The sequence below is a fragment of the Camelus bactrianus genome, chromosome 4 (assembly GCF_048773025.1).
Source record: "Camelus bactrianus isolate YW-2024 breed Bactrian camel chromosome 4, ASM4877302v1, whole genome shotgun sequence".
Classification (NCBI taxonomy): domain Eukaryota; kingdom Metazoa; phylum Chordata; class Mammalia; order Artiodactyla; family Camelidae; genus Camelus; species Camelus bactrianus.
Genome location: NC_133542.1, coordinates 82,968,246 through 82,986,186, shown reverse-complemented (window position 1 = coordinate 82,986,186; position 17,941 = coordinate 82,968,246). Strand labels below are relative to the sequence as shown.

General features: G+C 37.2%; 1 protein-coding gene across 2 annotated transcripts in view; it reads left to right on the top strand.

Annotated features, from left to right (window-relative positions):
• Nucleotides 1-17,941, top strand: part of ZNF169 (zinc finger protein 169) — a 122,527-nt gene that overhangs the window by 92,660 nt on the left and 11,926 nt on the right. For both annotated transcript variants that reach the window (XM_074362952.1, XM_074362951.1), the window contains exons 4-5: nucleotides 14,973-15,099; nucleotides 15,626-15,721. In XM_074362952.1, coding sequence (XP_074219053.1) covers nucleotides 14,973-15,099; nucleotides 15,626-15,721 — 223 coding nt within the window. The remainder of the gene's footprint in view (nucleotides 1-14,972; nucleotides 15,100-15,625; nucleotides 15,722-17,941) is intronic.

Here is a 17,941-nt window from a genome sequence, read left to right as displayed (position 1 = left end):
TCTGAGACATCACCAGAATGGCTTTTCATATCTATATTTCTGCCAATATTCTTTCCATGATTATTTATGTATTCTCTAAGAAGGTGGAAATTTTCTCTTTAGGTCTCTTTTCATTCTGCACCCTCATGAAGATCACCTCTGACATTTGTGTTTCTACCAACAGTCCCTTCACATCAATCTCAGGTTTTTCCAGCACGCACCACAAAATTCTTCCAGCCTCTACCCATCACAGTGTCAAAGCACCCCACTGTCAGTACCAAAATCTATATTAGTCTGCTAGGGCTGCCATAACAAGTGCCATAGACTGGTCACTTAAACAGAAATTTATTCTAACAGTTTTCAAAGCTTGAAAGCTAAGATCAAGGTACTGGCTGATGAGGTTCCTGGCAAAGGCTTTCTTCCTGGTTGCAGACTTGCTGCCTTCTCACTGAGTCCTCACATAGAGACAGAGCGTGAGCTCTCGTCTCTTCTTCTTAAAAGGCGTAAACCCTCTAAGGACCCCACCTTTATGAGCTCATGTTAAGCTTCCTTGCGGGCCATATTTTCAAATATAGACACATTGTGCGCTTCAACATATATTTTGGAAGGACACATTTGAGTCTACAGCACCACACAAATGTTATGAATGTGGAAAGCCTTTAGTCAAAATTCACAACAAGTAACAGAGAATACAAAAGTGAAAATTCACAGAGGGGTGGACAGAACCCTTTCAATACAGTGAATGTGAAACTCTGGATTTGTTCAATGTCAGAGAACTGATAGAAGGAGAGAAGGTCTAGATAAAGGTGACATATAAGAAGTTTCCATGTGCTAAGCCCACATGGATCCTCACTGCACATTAGAGCAGTGACACCACAAAGAGTCAGGAGCATTGGGAAGATTCTGATGATACTCAGTGTATGCAGGATTGTGAAAGCCCTGTTAATAGTCTCAGTTTCCAGTTTGTTGAAAGTATTGATTCTGGGCCATCTACTAGGATGTGGAAAGTGTCCTTGGGAACACATCTTCTTGAAAATGACTTTAAAATTTTTTGTTGTGAAATTCACGTAACAAAATTAGCCATCTTCATATGTACAATTCAGTGGCATTTAGTAGATTAACAGCATTGTACAGCCATCACCTCTGTCTAGTTCCAGCATTTATTTTGTCATTGCTCTCAAAGGAGTCATTAAGCAGTCAGTCCCTATTTGCTCCTCTCCCCAGATACTGACAACCATTAACCTGCTTTATGTCTCTATGGATTCACCTGTTGTGGATATTTCATATAAATAGGATCATACAATTAAAGAAAAAACAGTCTGTGCTATCCAAAATGGCAGAGTAAGGAAATCCATGGCTCTGTACCTGCTCAAAAGCAACTGATGAGCTGCCAGAAACTGTTAACTTTTAATTATCTTTTGTATAACTTTGGAATATTGTCAAAAACTGGAAGATCTGGTGAAGACAGTAGCTCCTACTTTGTGGCAGGAGAGTACTGTGGCATTTTAAACTGCCCGCCTACCAACTATCCATGAGGAAGCCCAGGCACAAGGACTCCACATCAGCTATCTTAAATGTGCATAAAAGCATAAAGGAAACCGTGGACGTGGGAGGAAAGGAACTAGGTCAACAATGCTTGCACAAATAGAAAAAAATCATAAAGAGAAGTTGTGAAAAGGAATCAAATAGAAATGCTGGACTGCATAGTTCAGTGACTGAAGTGAAAAATTCATTATATATATTCAGAGCATATTTAAACAGGTGAAATACAGTCATTGCACTTGAAAAAATACTTCAACTGAGTTCACCCATTCTGAGGAAAATAGAAGGTAAAGAATAATGAAAGATGAACAGAGCTTGAGAGGCCTATGTGACACCATCAGGTGTATGTACATACACATAATGGGAATTGTAGAGGGAAAGGAAGAGAACATTCCAAGAAATAATTTACAGAAACTTATGAAATTTGATAAAAGGCATAAAGATATATTTCCAAGGCACTCAACCAGCTACCAGTAGGATAAACTCAAAAAGGTCCACACTAAGAAATAGAGTCAAATTGTCAAAACCTAAACACAGGACTTTGAAAGCAGCAAGTAGTTGTTACCTACAAGAAATCCTCAAATAAGATTAACAAGTGATTTCTCCGTGGAAACCATGGAGGCTACCAGTCAGTAAGATGAGATTTTAAGTCTAGAAAGAAAAACTATCAACTACGAATTCTATATCTGATAAATTATTCTTCAAGAATGGAGAAATTCAGATGTTACCAGATAAAACCTGAGAGAGCTCACTAGTAGGCCTGCTCCACACACAGACACAAGCTGAAATGAAAGGACACTAGATAGTAATTCTAAGCCTAGGAAAGTAAAATGAACACTAGTACATAGGTTAATATAAAAGCCAGTAATAATATGCTTTTTGTTTCATTTATAACTTCTGCTTTTTCTATATGATTTAAGGCAAACATATGAAAAGCATTAACATAAGTTAATGGGCATTCAATGTATAAGGATGTAATCTTTGAGAATTACAAAATAAGGGGGAGGGATGGGAAAGTATAGGAGCAGAGTTTTTGTATACTGTTTAAACGAAGTTGTTAGATTTTTACAAATTTAGCATGTGAATTATAATCTACACGGTAACCACTAAGAAAAGATTTAAAATATATACAGAAAATGAAAGAAGGGAATAAAAGTGTTACATTACAAAAAATTAATATTTTAAAAAGCAGTAATGGAGGAACTGAGGAACAGAAGACATACACAGAAAATAAATGGCCAAGTGGCAAAAATAAATCCTTTTTTATTAATCACATTAAGTGTAAATGGAATAAACTCCTCAATCAAAAGGCATAGTTTATCGGGTTGAATTCAAAACTCAAAATCTGCATATACTGCTTACCGGGGAGACTCACGTTAGATACATAACCATAAAGGGGTTGAAAGTAAAAGGGTGGAAAAAAGATATTTCATAAAAACAATAACCAAAAGAGAGCTCGAATGACTTTATCGTGAGACAAAATAGATTTTAAATCAAGAAAAGATGACAAGAGATGAAGAAAGACATGATATATTGATAAAAAGTTCACTACAGAAAGAAATAAGAGATATATATACATATGTATATATATATATATATATGTGTGTATGTATGTGTATATATATATATCTATACACACACACACACACACACCCCTAACAAATATGTCCCAACATATATGGAGTAAAAAATGGGCAAAATTGAAGAGAAAAATAGTTGTACAATAATGGTTGGCGACTTCAATACCCAACGGTCTATACTACACATAGCAGACAGACAAGAAGTGAACAAGAAAATGTAGAACTTGAACAACACTATAAATCAATCACGCCTAACATTTGCTTACAGAACACACCACCCAACAACAGCAAAAAATATAATCCACTCAAGTGCACATGGAACAATCTCTAGGGTAGGCCATATATGTTAGGACACAGGTAAGTCTTAATAGTTTGAAATAATTGAAATCAGACAAAATAACTTTTCTTTTTACAATGGAATGAAACTAGAAATGAATAACAGAAAGAACTCTGGAAAATTCACAAATATGTGGAAATTAAGTAACATACTCTTAACCAATGTATCAAAGAAGAAAAATCACAAGAAAGTTAGACAATTCTGGGAGAGACAAATGAAAATGAAATCATGATATACCAAAAATTATGGAATACAGTGAAAGGAGTGCTTGGAGAGAAATTTATAGCTGTAAATACATAATTAAAGAAGAAAGATCTCAAATTAATACCCTAATTGCATGACTTACATAACTAGAAAAAGAAGAGCAAACTAAACCAAAGCTGGCAGAAGGAAGGAAAGAATAAAGGTAGAGCAAAGACAACTAAAATAGAGAACAGAAAAATGATTGAGATGTCAACAAAACCCAAAATTGGCTCCTTAGAAAGATCAACGAAAGTGACAAAACTTTATCTAAATTGACTAATAAAAAGAAGACTATTAAAAACAGAAATAAAATTGGAAATGTTATCATTTGTTAAGAATAAAAATGATTATAAGGGAATATTATTCATAGCTGTATGCCAACAAGTTGGCTACCTGAGGTGAAATGAACAATTTTTTAGAAATGCACATCTATCTAAATCTCAGGAAATAATAGAAATTCTGGATAGATCTATAACTAGTTAGAATATTGGGTCACTAATTAAGAAAAAAACCCTCCTTGCGTAGAGAAGCTCACAATGAGATGGCTTCACTTGTTAATTCTACTAAATGTATAAAGAAGAGCTGACACAAATCTTTCTCAAACTATTCCCCAACGTACTGGAGAGGACACTTCCTCACTCATTCTTTGAGGACACATTGCTCTGATTCTGGAGGTCTCAGACAAAGACATTTCCAGAAAAGAAGACTCTAGGTAGTATTCCTTACATGAACATAGAGGCAGAAATCCTCACCAGGATATTCCCACAGCAAATTCAGCAGCCCATTAAAAGCATTCTACCATGTGACCAAGTGGGAGTTACTCTCAGAATGCAAGAATATTTCAAAATCTTAAAATCCTGTAATACACTACCTTAAGAGAGTGAAGGCTAAAAACCACATGATAATCTCAATTGATGAAGAAAAAGCATCTGATGAAATTGAATGCTTTTTCATGATAAAAACATTCAGTAACCTAAGAATAGAAGGGAACGTCCTTAACATGATAAAGACTTCATTATATGTAAAATCTACATTAATACTGTCCTTAATGATGAAAGACTGAAAGTGTTTCCCTGAAGAACAGAACAAGATAAGGTTGCCAGCTTTTGCTACTTTTGTTCAACATAGTATTCACAGTTCTAGCTGAATAATTAGGCAGAAAAAGAAAAGGCATCCAAATTGGAAAAGAAGTAAAAGTATTTTTCATTGAAGGCATTATCTCAAATCTACTCAGCCCTAGAGTGTGCAAAAAAAAAAAAATTGGTTAGAACTAATAAATAAATTGAGGGTATTTGCAGAACACAAGATCAACACAGAAAAGTCATTTGTGTTTCTGTACACTTCCAAAGAACTATCCAAACAGGAAATGTTAAAAATTTCATTTACAATAGTGTCAAAAACTTCAGCAATAAATTTAACCAAGGACAGCTTTATGTACACCTTAAACAACACAACATTGCAACTCACCTATATGTTAATAAAAATAAATTTAAAAATACCTTTCATGCTTGATATAAATAAGAAAATCTATGCTAAAATTTATCTGGAATCTCACAGGACCCTGAATAGCCAAAATGATATTGAGAAAGGAAGAGGAGTTTGGAAGACCCACATTGCTTGATTTCAATATTCAATACTTCATACCAAGCTACAAGCAGTGACAAAACGCATACTGCCATAGGTAGAAACAGAGAGATCAATGGAGCAGAACTGAGACCCGAGAAAGATATCCCTCATATATCTATGGTCAGTTGATTAAAAAAAAGTTTTTTTAATTCAGTTATTTACTTTTGCTGGTGGAGGTAATTAGGCTTATTTACTTATTGATGTATTTACTTTTTAAAGGAAGTACTGGGGATTGAACCCACGACCTTGTGCATGGTAGGCAAGCACTCTACCACTGAGCTATACCCTCCCCTATGGTCAGTTTCATTTTGACAAGGATGCCAAGACCATCCAACTGGAAAAGAACAACTTATACAAGTGGTGCTTGAAAAGCTGGATATCCACAGCTGAAAGAACTTGAGATGGATGAAAAATTAGAAAGCCTCTGCAGAGAAATAGAAGATATAATGAATCCAGTATATGGAAGTTTCAGAACTGAGAAATACATACCTGAAAGAAAAAGCTCAATAGATGGGCTTATCAGCAGATTAGAAGTAACAGAGAAGTCATTGAACTAGAAAATAAAATAGAAGTTATCCAGTCTGTCGAAAAGGAAGAAAGCATACTAGGCAAAAAAAAAAAAAAAAAAAAGAATAGTCTCAAAAACTGTGGGAGTATAACCAAATATTTAACATTTGTGTCATTGCTGTTCTGGAAGAACAAGCAAAGAAGGGTAGGGTTGAAAAACTATTAGAAGACTCAGTTGGCTGAAAACTTCCTAAATTTGACAAGATATAAATTTACAGATTCAAAAAGCTGAGTGTATCCCAAACATGATAAACCCGCTATAATCCATGCCAAGATAGATTATAATGAATCTTCTGAACGTTAAAAATGAAGAAAACATCTTGAAATCGGCTAGAGAAAATAACACATTTCTTATAGGGGTAGAACTATTACGGTGGTAGTGAATTTCTCATCAGAAATGGCAAAGGTTAGATGGAAGTGGTGCAATGTTTTTCAGGTGCTGAAAGAATTTTAAGCCCCAAGTCCTGTATGAAATAAAAATATTTTTCATAAATTAAGGGAAAGCAGGACATTCCCAGATGAGGGAAGACTCGGAATTTATCTCCAGGAGAATGAGGAAAGGTAATTTTATAAATGAAAAGGAAACAGAGGGAACCTTGGAACATCTGTGTGCAGTAAAGAGTTAACAGAGCAGCTTGAGACTGCTTTGGCTGACATTGGGATCTTGCATTTCAAGCAGGCTGGTATCATTCTCAGAATTGATACGAATGGCTCTCTCTGCCTAAAACTATGCAAACAGAATGGTTTATGCTTTCCTTCTAGAATCTTGAATTTTGGTATGTGCTAGGCAGGTGCCTGAGTGACCAGCCTACCATTAAAAAAGTTGGGCGCTGAGCGTCTAATAAGCTTCCTTGTTAGACAACATTTAATGCATGTTGTCTCAAATCCTTGCTGGAAAATTGTGTCACGTGGGACTGGGAGAGGATTCTTGGAGGTTTATTCCCAGTTTCCTCTGGACTTTCTCTCATAACCATTTCCCTTTGCTGATTTTGCTGTGTATCCTTTTGTTGTGATTATAGCCAGGCATGCAGCTATATGATTGATGTTTTGAGTCTTTCTAGTGAACACCAAACTTGGAGATGGTCTTAGGAACCTTGCACAATCAGGAAGGAAGAAAACACCGTAAGGAAAAATACAGGTGACTGGAGTAGGTACTCGTCTTACGTATGATTTCTCTAAACTAATTTTGATGGTTGAAGCAAGTTATTACATGATCTGAGGTGATTCTAAATGTATATATAGGAAGTACTTAAGAAAACTAGATTTTAAACAGGAAGGGCAAGAGTATATAATGGGAGGTAAGGTTTCCATACTTCTAGCCAGTAAGATGACAATCCCAGAAGACATAAGTTATATATACATGATGTAGCACCTAGACCAACAACAACAAAAGCTATACAAAGAGATACACCAAAAAGCACTATAGATAAATAAACACAGAATTCTTAAAAAAAAAAAAAAAGTTCAAGAAACCCGGGAGTCAGTAATACGGAAGCGGGAGCACAAAGAAGAAACAAAATTAAAATGGTCTAAATACATCAACTAAAAGTAAGAGACTGGTACAGTGGATTAAAAAAACTGCGGTTAACTATACTTCAAAAACAAGAGCTTTTGTCTCATGACTACAGCAAAACCACAACTGACTGCCAAACAACCATGAAAAAAAAAGAAAAAGACTGGAACCCAGCAAAAAAGATCTTCAACTGGAAACGTAAAGAGGGAACCACAGTGGAACAGTAGGAGGGGCGTCCTCATGATATAATTTGGCCCCATACCCCTTGGGTGGGCACCCACATGCTGAAGGCTAATGAGTAGCAGAGACCCTCCCATTGGAGTGAGAGTTGGAGCACCATGTCAGGCTCCCCTGCCTTGGGTTCTGGCATTGGGAGGAGGAGGAGACCCCAGGAAATCTGGTTTTGAATCCCAGTGGGACTTATCTCCAGAAGCCCCACAGGACTGGTGCAAACAGACTTCACTCTCTTGGGAAGCATACATAGAATCTCACGTGCACCAGGTCCAAGGGCAGAGGCAGTGATTTCATAGCAATGTGGGCCAGACCTGCCTGCTGGTTTTGGAGGGTCTTTTGGAGAGGTAGGGCATGGCTGTAGCTCACCCATGGGACATAAAAGCTGGTGGCATATCTTCTGGAAATGTTCATCTACATGAGCTTTCCTGGAGGCTGACATCTTGATTGGTTCATTAGCATCTAGACCCAGCCCCACCCAACAGCCTTCAGGGAAGCCTCAGGCCAAACAGCATACAGGGTGGGAACACAGCCACACCCGTCAGCAGACTTCCTAAGCCACTAAGACCTCTAGATATGGCCTTACCCACCAGAGGTCCAGGACCAAGCTTCACCCAGCAGTGGGCAGGCTTCTGCCAGGAAACCTATGTAAGCTTCTAGTCCAGCCTCATCCAACAGGGAGTATATATCTGAAATAAAACAACAATCCCCAAGTCTGTGGAAGGAATCCACAAACACAGGCCAAACTACACTGGAACCAACTGGCTTTTGGCCCTTGGGTGACAAGAGAGGGGTGTACTGCTGGGATGCATAGGACCTCTCCCACAGGGGGCTGCCTCTCCAAGATCAAGAAACATAACTAAGCTACCAAAAAATACAAATAGAAAGATAGTAAATATGAAGTAGTAGAGGAATATCTCCTAGGCCAAGGCACAAGATAAAGTCCCAGAAGAAGAAATAAGTGATGAGGAGATAGGCAATTTATCTGAGAAAGAGTTTAAAGTAAGGATGGTAAAGATGTTCTGAGAACTCAAGAGAAGTATAGATGCACAGAGTGAAGTTTTTAGCAAAGAGTTGGAAAATATAAAGAATACCAAACAGTTGAATAAAATCACTGAAATGAATAACACACTAGAAGGAAACAAGGATACAAGGAAACAAGAATAGACTACATGAGGCACACTATTATTCACATTATAGGGATCCCAGAAAGAGAAAAGATGGAAGGACCTGAGAAAATTTTTTGAGAGATAACCAAGAAATCCCCCAACTTGAGAAAGAAAAGAGTCACCCAAGTCCAACAAGTGCAGAGAGTTCCACACAAGGTCAACCCAAAGAGGAACACACTGAGACACACAGTAATCAAAGTGACAAAAATCAAGGATGAGGAGAAAATATTAAAATTAGCAAGAGAAAAGCAACAAATAGCACACAAGGGAGCTCCCATAAGGTTATCAGCTGATTTTTCAGCAGGAACTCTACAGGCCAGAAGGGAGTGGCACGATATATTTAAAGTGATGAAAGGGGAAAACAACCAAGAATACTCTATCCAGCAAGGCTCTCATTCAGACTTGATGGAGAAATCAAAAGATTAACGTAAACAAAAGCTAAAAGATTTCAGCACCACCAAACCAGCTTTACAACAAATGTTGGAGGAACTTCTCTAGTCATCAAACCGTAAGAAAAAAGAACAAAAAGAAGAAAGATTTTTTAAAAATCTACAAAAGATTGCTTTGGCAGTTTGGAGTCTTTTATGGTCCCATATAAATTTTGAAATTGTTCTAATTATGTGAAAAATACCGTGAGTATTTTGTCAGGGATTGCATTGGGTCTGTGGATTGCTTTAGGTAGGATGACCATTTTAATAACATTGATTCTTCCAATCCAAGAGCACAAGAAATCTTTTCATTTCTTTGTGTCATCTTCAATTTCCTCCATCAGTTTCTTCCATCTTCAATTTCCTCCATCAACAGTTTTCAGAGTTTGGGTAACCTCCTTGGTTAAGTTTATTTCTAGTTATTTTGTTGTTTTTGATGAAATGGAAATGTTTATACCAGTTATAAAATTCCGGTTTTTGAAGTGAAAAGAAATAAAAGTGAATGAAGGGCTGCAAATGGCAAAATATCCTTCTTGCTTATGGGCAGATTGTATTCCATTACATATATTTGCTGTATCTTCCTTATCCATTCATCTATTGATGTGCACTTAAGATACCTCCATATCTTGGGAGTTGTAAAGAATATTGCCATTAATAGCCGGGTGTATGTATCTTTTTGTATTCTTTTTTTGAGGTTGGCTTTATTCCTTTGATAACTATGTAAGTTAAAAAGCTAAAGCTCTATAAACATTCTTAGAAACAACAGTACATATATGTAAATTAAAAAATATGTGTAGTATATTGTGTATATGTATTTACATGCAATATATTGTATATGTACAGTCAAATAGTAATAATTCTACCTAATAAAACTGAAAAATGAACTCATAGGGGAAAGATCAGATTTGCAGTTACCAGAGGTGGGTGCTGGGGGCATTTGAATCAGATGAAGGTAGCCAAGAGATACAAACTTCCAGTTATAAGATAAATAAGTACAAAGGATGTAAAAAAATTTTAACTTTAACAGCTTTAATATTAATTAGAACAATTAATATGATTAATTAGAACAAACAATGTGATGCTCTGCATGTAACAGCCTTCTTCAGATATTAAAAATCTTAAGTGCCATGTTTACGGGGCTTCAGATGGGTTCTGTTCCTTATGACCAAGAACGTCTTTGGGAAGACTTGGTTTCTCCCCCAACTCCATTACATCATGTTTCTGGTCTGTCTCAGTGTCATAGTTCTCACAGCTGTATTTCTAAATTTCATTCTGTCTATGACAACCCGCCGCACACACGAGTGGAGAAGATGCCTATGTAGCTTCCTCTCTGCTGTACATTATTCCTACTCTTTGCTTCATGTTTTTCCTCCCCTCCCATGAACCCCCAGTCTACCAGGTTCAGAGATACCTTGGCATTCATGATAGGATTTGACCTATTTTTTGACTTGACTGACTGACTGACCCAAGATGACCACTAATCCAAGTGAAACTAATAAAAGAGTTCCAGTTAAAAGAGAGCCTCAGACTATCTCCAGATGGCTAGAAGTATCACATGTAGACCAAGGAGCTGGGAATAGCTGTCATCTACTGTTGCAGACTGGAGAGCAGAGAAAAAGGGTCTTTTAGAGGGAGAGGAATTGAGCTGTTGGAGAGCGTCTTGGTTCTAGTCTGTTCCAGAAGCCCAGTCAGCTGCACATTGCCTTGGGTCTTGGGAGACATCTGGTACATTAATTATAATTCATCTCTTCCTTCAGAATGAAACAGTCAGTTTCTATTATTTGTAACCAAAAGAATACTATCTAAATATGCCAGAAAATATATTAAAATCTTTATTTGAAAAAACCCTATATGCTGTCTAAATCCAATTTCAAGCATAACAGTGTAGACAAGTTAAAAATAAAATGATTTTTCAAAAAGATGCATTATGCAGGCATTAATCAAAAGGCAAGAGTTGCTATATTAATATCAGGCAGGGTAGACTTCAAATTAAAGAATGTTACCAGACACAAGGTGGTGATAAATGGGTCAGTTCATAGAGATCCTCAGTGTGTATGCATCAAATAACAAAGCTTCAGAAGGTGTGAAGAGAACTGAACGGAGAAATAGATCAACAGTTAGGGACATCAACACCCTTCTCTTAGTGATGTATAGAATAATTAGACCCCAAATCAGTAACAACTCAACAACACCATCAACCAACACAATCTAATCAACATTTATAGAACATTCCACCAAACAGTAGCAGAATGCATGTTCTTTTCAAGTGCCCACCGAAACATACACAGTAAGACCTCCATATCCATGGAATCCCCATCTGCAGAATCAGCCAACAACAGCAGATTGAAAAATTTTTAAAGAAAGTTCCGAAAAGCAAAATTTGAATTCACCAGAAACTATTTATGTAGCATTTCCATTGTATTTACAACCATTTACATAGGATTTACATTGTATTAGGTATTATAAGTAATGTATATGGGAGGATATGTGTAGGTTATATGCAGACACCATGCCGTTTTATAGAGGGGACTTGAGCATCTGCAGGTTTTGGAATATGAGGGGGTCCTGGAACCAATCCCCTGTGGATACTGAGGGACACCTGTACCAAGATGGACATATCCTGGGCCACAAAACATCACATAAAGTGTAAAAATTGATTTACTTTAACAAATTTTTAAAAATTGAAATTATGCAAAGTATATTGTCTGACCACAGTGGAATCAAACTTAATAAGAGAAAGTTAACAGAAAAATCTCTAAACACTTAGAAAATAGCGTACTTTTAAATAATCTGTGCAACAAAAATGATGTCTCAAGGGAAATAAAAATGCATGAAAGTGAATGAAAAGGAAAATACAAGATATCAAAGTACGTAGTGCACAGCTGAAGTTGTCCTTAGAGAAAAGTCTGTAGCACTAAATTTGTGTGTTAGAAAACAGGGAGTCTGAAGTCAGTAATCTAAGGTTCTGCCTCGAGAACTTAGAAAAATAAGAGCAAAATAAACTCAGAGGGACAAATGGAAGGGCATAATAAAGACAGGAACAATAAAATTGAAAATAAAAAGAACAGAAAAGTCAGTGAAATAAAGAGCTGATTCTTAGAAAACAATAAAATTGAGAAACCTTTAGCAAGACTGGAGGAATAGAGTAGACACAAATTACTGGTATCAGGAATGAAACAAGGAATATTACCACATCGTCTATAGCCATCAGAGAATATCTACCTATAAATTTGACTGCTTAGATGAAAAGGGACTGATTCCTTGAAGAACAAAAACTACTTTAATTCAGCCAATATGGAATAATTTGAACAGGCCAAAGTTCAATTTGCAATTTAAAACCCCCCACAGAGACAATCTATAGGCCTGGTGATGTTGCTATGGAATTCTGCCACATTTTTAAAGAAGACTTTGATTTCTTAAAATAGGAGTGAGGACTTTCCAATTCACTTTATGGAGCAGGTATGATGCTAATAATAAAACTAGATAGACAATAGAAAAAATGAAAACTACTGGTCAACATCTCTCATGAATATAGACACAAAAATCCTTAAATTATTAGCAAAATGAATTCAACAATATATAAAAACAGTTATATACCATTACCAGGTATGATTTACTCCAGGGATGCAAGACTGATTCCATATTTGAAACTCAGTCAAAGTACTGTCCATATTAACAGGCTGAAGAAGAAAAACTACATGATATAATTTGATGATACAGTACAAGCTTTTGACAGAATTCAATAGCCATTTGTGGCAAAAAAAATTTTTAGAATGATAGAAACTTGGGAATTTTTCTACTTGATTGGGGACATCTAAAAAAACTATTGGTAACATTATTTTTTGTTGTTGTTAACATATACATAACATTTTCATCCATTTTTAAGTGTCGACTTCAGTGGCACTAAGTACATTCACAACATGGTCCAGTCATCACCATTCTCCATTTCCAGAACTTTTTCATCTTCCCAGAGTGATAACTCTATCCATTAAACAATAACTTCCTATTCCCCACTCCCCTCCAGTCCCTGGTAACCTCTGTTTTACTTTGTTTCTATATTGTCTGTTTCAGGTACCTGCTGTAAGGGGACTAAAACAGTATTTGTCCTTTATCACTGGTGTTTTTCACTTAGCATAATGTTTTCAAGAGTAATCTCTGAGGAGGGAGGGTATAGCTAAGTGGTAGAGTATTCGCCTAGCATGCACAAGGTCCTAGGTTCAATCCCCAGTATCTCCATCAAAATAAATAAATAAGCCTAATTACTTCCCCCCAAACAAACAAAAAACCCCAATAAAACATTTAAATAAGTGAAAAATAAATTTAAAAAAAGAGTAATCTCTGATATAGCATTTTCTTCTTTTTTAAGGCTGAGTAATATATAATTGTGTTGTATATACATACTGCATTTTTTTTAATCTACCTGTTGGTGGACATTTGGGTTGTTTCCACTTTTGAACTATTGTGAAAAATGCTGTTATGGACATTGGTGTACAGGTATCTATTTGAGTCCATGCTTTCAATTCTTTGGGGTATGTACCTAGGATTGAAGTTGCTGGATCATATGGAAAATAGAACGTTTAACTTTTTTTTTTTTGTATATTTAACTCTTTGAGTAATTGTTGAACTCTTTTCCATAGAAACTACACCATTTTACTTTCCTCTAGAAATGCACCAAAGTTCCAATTTCTCCATACTCCGCCGAAATTTGTTCTTTTCCTTTTCTTTGGTAATAGCTTTCCTAATGGGCATGACATGGTATCTCTTTGTGGAACAGTATTCTTAGTGCTTTGAGATGGAATGCTTTCCTCTTCATCAAGAACAAGGCAAGGATGTCTGCTCTCACCACTCTTCACTGTTGTGTTAGAACTCCTACAATAAGGCAAGAATGGGAAATAAAATACTTACAGGTTATAAGGCAAGAAATAAACCTGTCCCTATGTGCAAATGCCATGACTATATAGAAAAATCTCAAGGAATCTAGGAGAAAAAAATACTCCCAGAGCTAATAAGTGAGTTCACCCATGTTGCAGGATTCAAGATAAATATACAAACAATTTATTTTCATATCATAGCAATGAACATATGGTCACTGAACTAAAAATACAATACCATTAAAATTACTGAAAAAAAAGAAGAAATTCTTAGATGTCAGTTTAACACAACATATATAGGATTTGTACGCTGAAAACCACAAAATGCTGATGAAAGAAATCAAAGAACATCTCAGTAAATTGAGAAACATATCATGTTTGTAGATTTGAAGAGTCAACATGGTAAAGATGTCAGTTCTCCCCAGATTAACATACAGATTTAATGCTAATCTTACCAAAATTCCGGCATGGTTTTTTGATAGATACAGATAAGATTATTCTAAAATTTATATGGAAATGCACATGCTCTAGAATATCTAAAATAGCCTTTAAAGTGAGGAATAAAGTAGGAGCAATCAGTCTCCCTGATTTCAGGCCCTGCTGTATATACAAAGTGTTCAACACTGTGTGTTTCACAGCATCATAGTCACAGAGATCAATAGAACAGAACAGAGAACCCCTGAAAAGACCCACCAGCAATGTGGGAGGAGGATTATTGTTTTGAACACAGGGCACCAGGGTTCAGGCTGAAAGCAGGATCTATGGATCTCACGTGGGTGCCCCATGAGAATCTTACTGCTGCCTTGGCCCTGGTTAGTGGCTTAGGTTAAGCTGAGTAGTGGGCATGGATGGCTTCTGGATGAGCAGCGATGTGTTTGTATTATAGGCATTAATGGCCTTCAGGGATGTGGCTGTGGCCTTCACCCAGAAAGAGTGGAAGCTACTGAGTCCTGCTCAGAGGATCCTTTATCGGGATGTGATGCTGGAGAACTACAGTCATATGGTGTCTCTGGGTAAGGAGAAATCTGTCTCATGTCTTGGACTCTCTGCCTGTCTGCATGTTAAGATTTTTATATAGCAGCCATCATGCTTTTAGCTCAGAAAGAAAAATAGTATTTTTCCTACACCCCCAGAGAATGTCTGGATTCTGTAGAGTTGAAAATAGTGAAGTGTTTGTGTGTGTGTGTGTGTGTGTGTGTGTGTGTGTGTGTGTGTACGTACACATGTGTATGGTGTCTGACACTGCATTTCCAGCCCTCTTCCAAAGCTGAGCCCTCCACCAAGGTGACCTTGCCTCAAATGGGGGAACGTTTGTATTCATCCAAGCACAGTGGAGACTCAGTACACCGCCTTTAGATCCAGGCTTCATCGCTCCTGCCCTTAGACACTCCCTCTCAGCATTCAGACAGTATTTGCCCCCGACTTGGTGCTTCCCTGCCTTGACTTCTGAGTTACTGCACTCCCCAGCTGACTCTGAGTTCTGTGACGGCTTCTTAAACCACTAACCAAGGTCACCTTGGTTTTTTTCCCTGTGAGTAGGAATTGCCTTTCCTAAACCAAAACTTATCACACAACTGGAACAAGGCGACGAGCCCTGGAGAGAGGAGAGCGAATATCTTCCGGACCTTTGTCCAGGTGAGTGGGAAGCAGCAGGCAGACAAGGAGACAGGGCAGGGAGGCGCTTGGCTGGTGAAGAAAGAGGAGCCTCTGAGAGCTTCTGGAGAGGAAGCTCTTCTGCAGGCCTCCGTTCTGTGCTCTCCTGCTCAGCCCAGACGGGGCTTCCCTGGAATCCTCCCCAAGGGAGCCACACTCTGCTCACTTGGTATCCCTTTTCCAGCATGTCTAGGAGCCTCCCATTCTTGAACTTTTGTGGCTGGGCCTAATCTTCAACACAGCACTTGAGAATAAGTCATCTGCCCCTGCTAGAAACTGTCCAGTTACTGCTGTTAACCTGGTAACTGTTCGCTGCCTCAGCTCTACTTCATAAATTCCCATAACTTGTTTCTTTTATTTTATGATGGATTATTTAAGATTACAATGGGGTGTGAAGAATTATACAGTGAATGCCAGTATTCCTTCCCTTCAGCCTAAGAAATAGACCGTTATAAGACCAGGTGACAGCCCTGTCCCCTCCCTGGTTGTGTCCTGCTGAATCCCGCCCCTGAGAATCTGACTTCTGCATCAGCATGCCAATCACTGCCTTCATCCTTTTTCATTCATTGGGGGGGGGCTTTCAACTATATAGAGAGTTGTTTTGCATGTTTGTAAACTTCTCTGCACATAGTGTTATATTGTATACCTCCTTCTGGAACATGCCTTTCCACCGGCTTTATGTGAGATTCATGTTAAAATGTGTAGGTTTAGTTTACACTTTTAAAAACTGTTTTATACAAATCAATTACATGAAAATTTTCATGTAGTTGAATTATCAGTTCCCTTCTTTTGGACATTTAAGTTATTTCCAATTTTCGGCTATTCAATAATGTTGCTATGTATTCTTGTTACTTCCTTGGAAACACATGTTAAGAGTTTCTCTGAAGACGCATACATGAGAGCACAGTGTCTGGTCCGTAGGCGTGGGTGGCTTCAACCTGATTGTGTTACACCGCATCGTGTTCTGAAGCTGTTCAGTGCTGTCTTATATTCCCAGCAGCAGGGATGAGTTCTTGTTCCTCATCTTCGTGTTTTTCACCATTTGTTTGGTTTGTGGTGAAATTTCAGAGGGGTTTGGCCTCCTAGTGAGCACGAGCATCTTTTCCTGTGTTGACTGGCCACTGGTGCCTCCTTTTCTGTGACTTGACTGTTCAGAGTAGTTCCCTACTTTTGATTTGGGCTGTTTCTGTTACTGATTTGTAAAGATTCCATTTTGGGAACATTTATCTCTTTAATCCAATTGGAATTAGTTTTATTTGAATGTTGGGAGGTAAGGATAAATTTTTGCCTGAGTTATCTTTTTTCAGTGTTTTATTGTCAACATTCCTGGCATATTATTTTTTTATTTTGTTTTGTTTTGTTTTTTGCTTCTAAATACAACTATATATCTGGACTTGGACTTTATAGCAAACTCAGTGTTTTTTTCAAAAAGAACTATTATATAAGCGATAATTATGGTATAATAAGAAATGTTATTATGGTATAAGGTATTATATGGTATAATACTTAAGGGATAATTGTAAGTTATGTTATCAAATTATAAAATTTACTGCATATATTTAAAGTGTAAAAGTTGGTAAGTTTTGACATACATGCACAGCCATGAAGCCACTGCCATGTTCCAAATCCCAAACATACCTGTCACCCCCAGAGTTCCCTTGTGGCTCACTGTGATCCCTGTCTCCTGCCCCTCCCTGTCTTCCCCCTCCTCCTGTACCCAGGCAACCACTTAGCTGTTTTCTATCATAGATTTGTTTGCATATTCTAGAATTCATGTAAATTGAATCGTACAGAATACATACTGAATTCTTTCACTCAGCATAATTATTTTGAGTTTGATCCCTAATGTTGTATGTATCAATAGTCTATTTCTTTTTATTGCTGAGTAGTGGTATAGAGATCACAGTTATGTAACCATTCATCTACTGAAAGGCATGTGAGTAGTCTCCATTTTCGACAAACACAAATAAATGTTGTCTGTCCAAACATTCATGAAGAATCTTTGTGTAAACATATACTTTCATTTCTTTTGGATAAATACCTGGCCCTGGAATGGCTGCGTTGTACGATAGAGTGTATATTTTTTAATGAAACTCACAAAGGGTTTTGCAGACTGGCTGCACTGTGTCACATTCCCACGAGCAGTAGATGAGAGTTCCAGATGCTCCGTGTATTTGTCAGCAGTTAGTAGTACTATTTTAA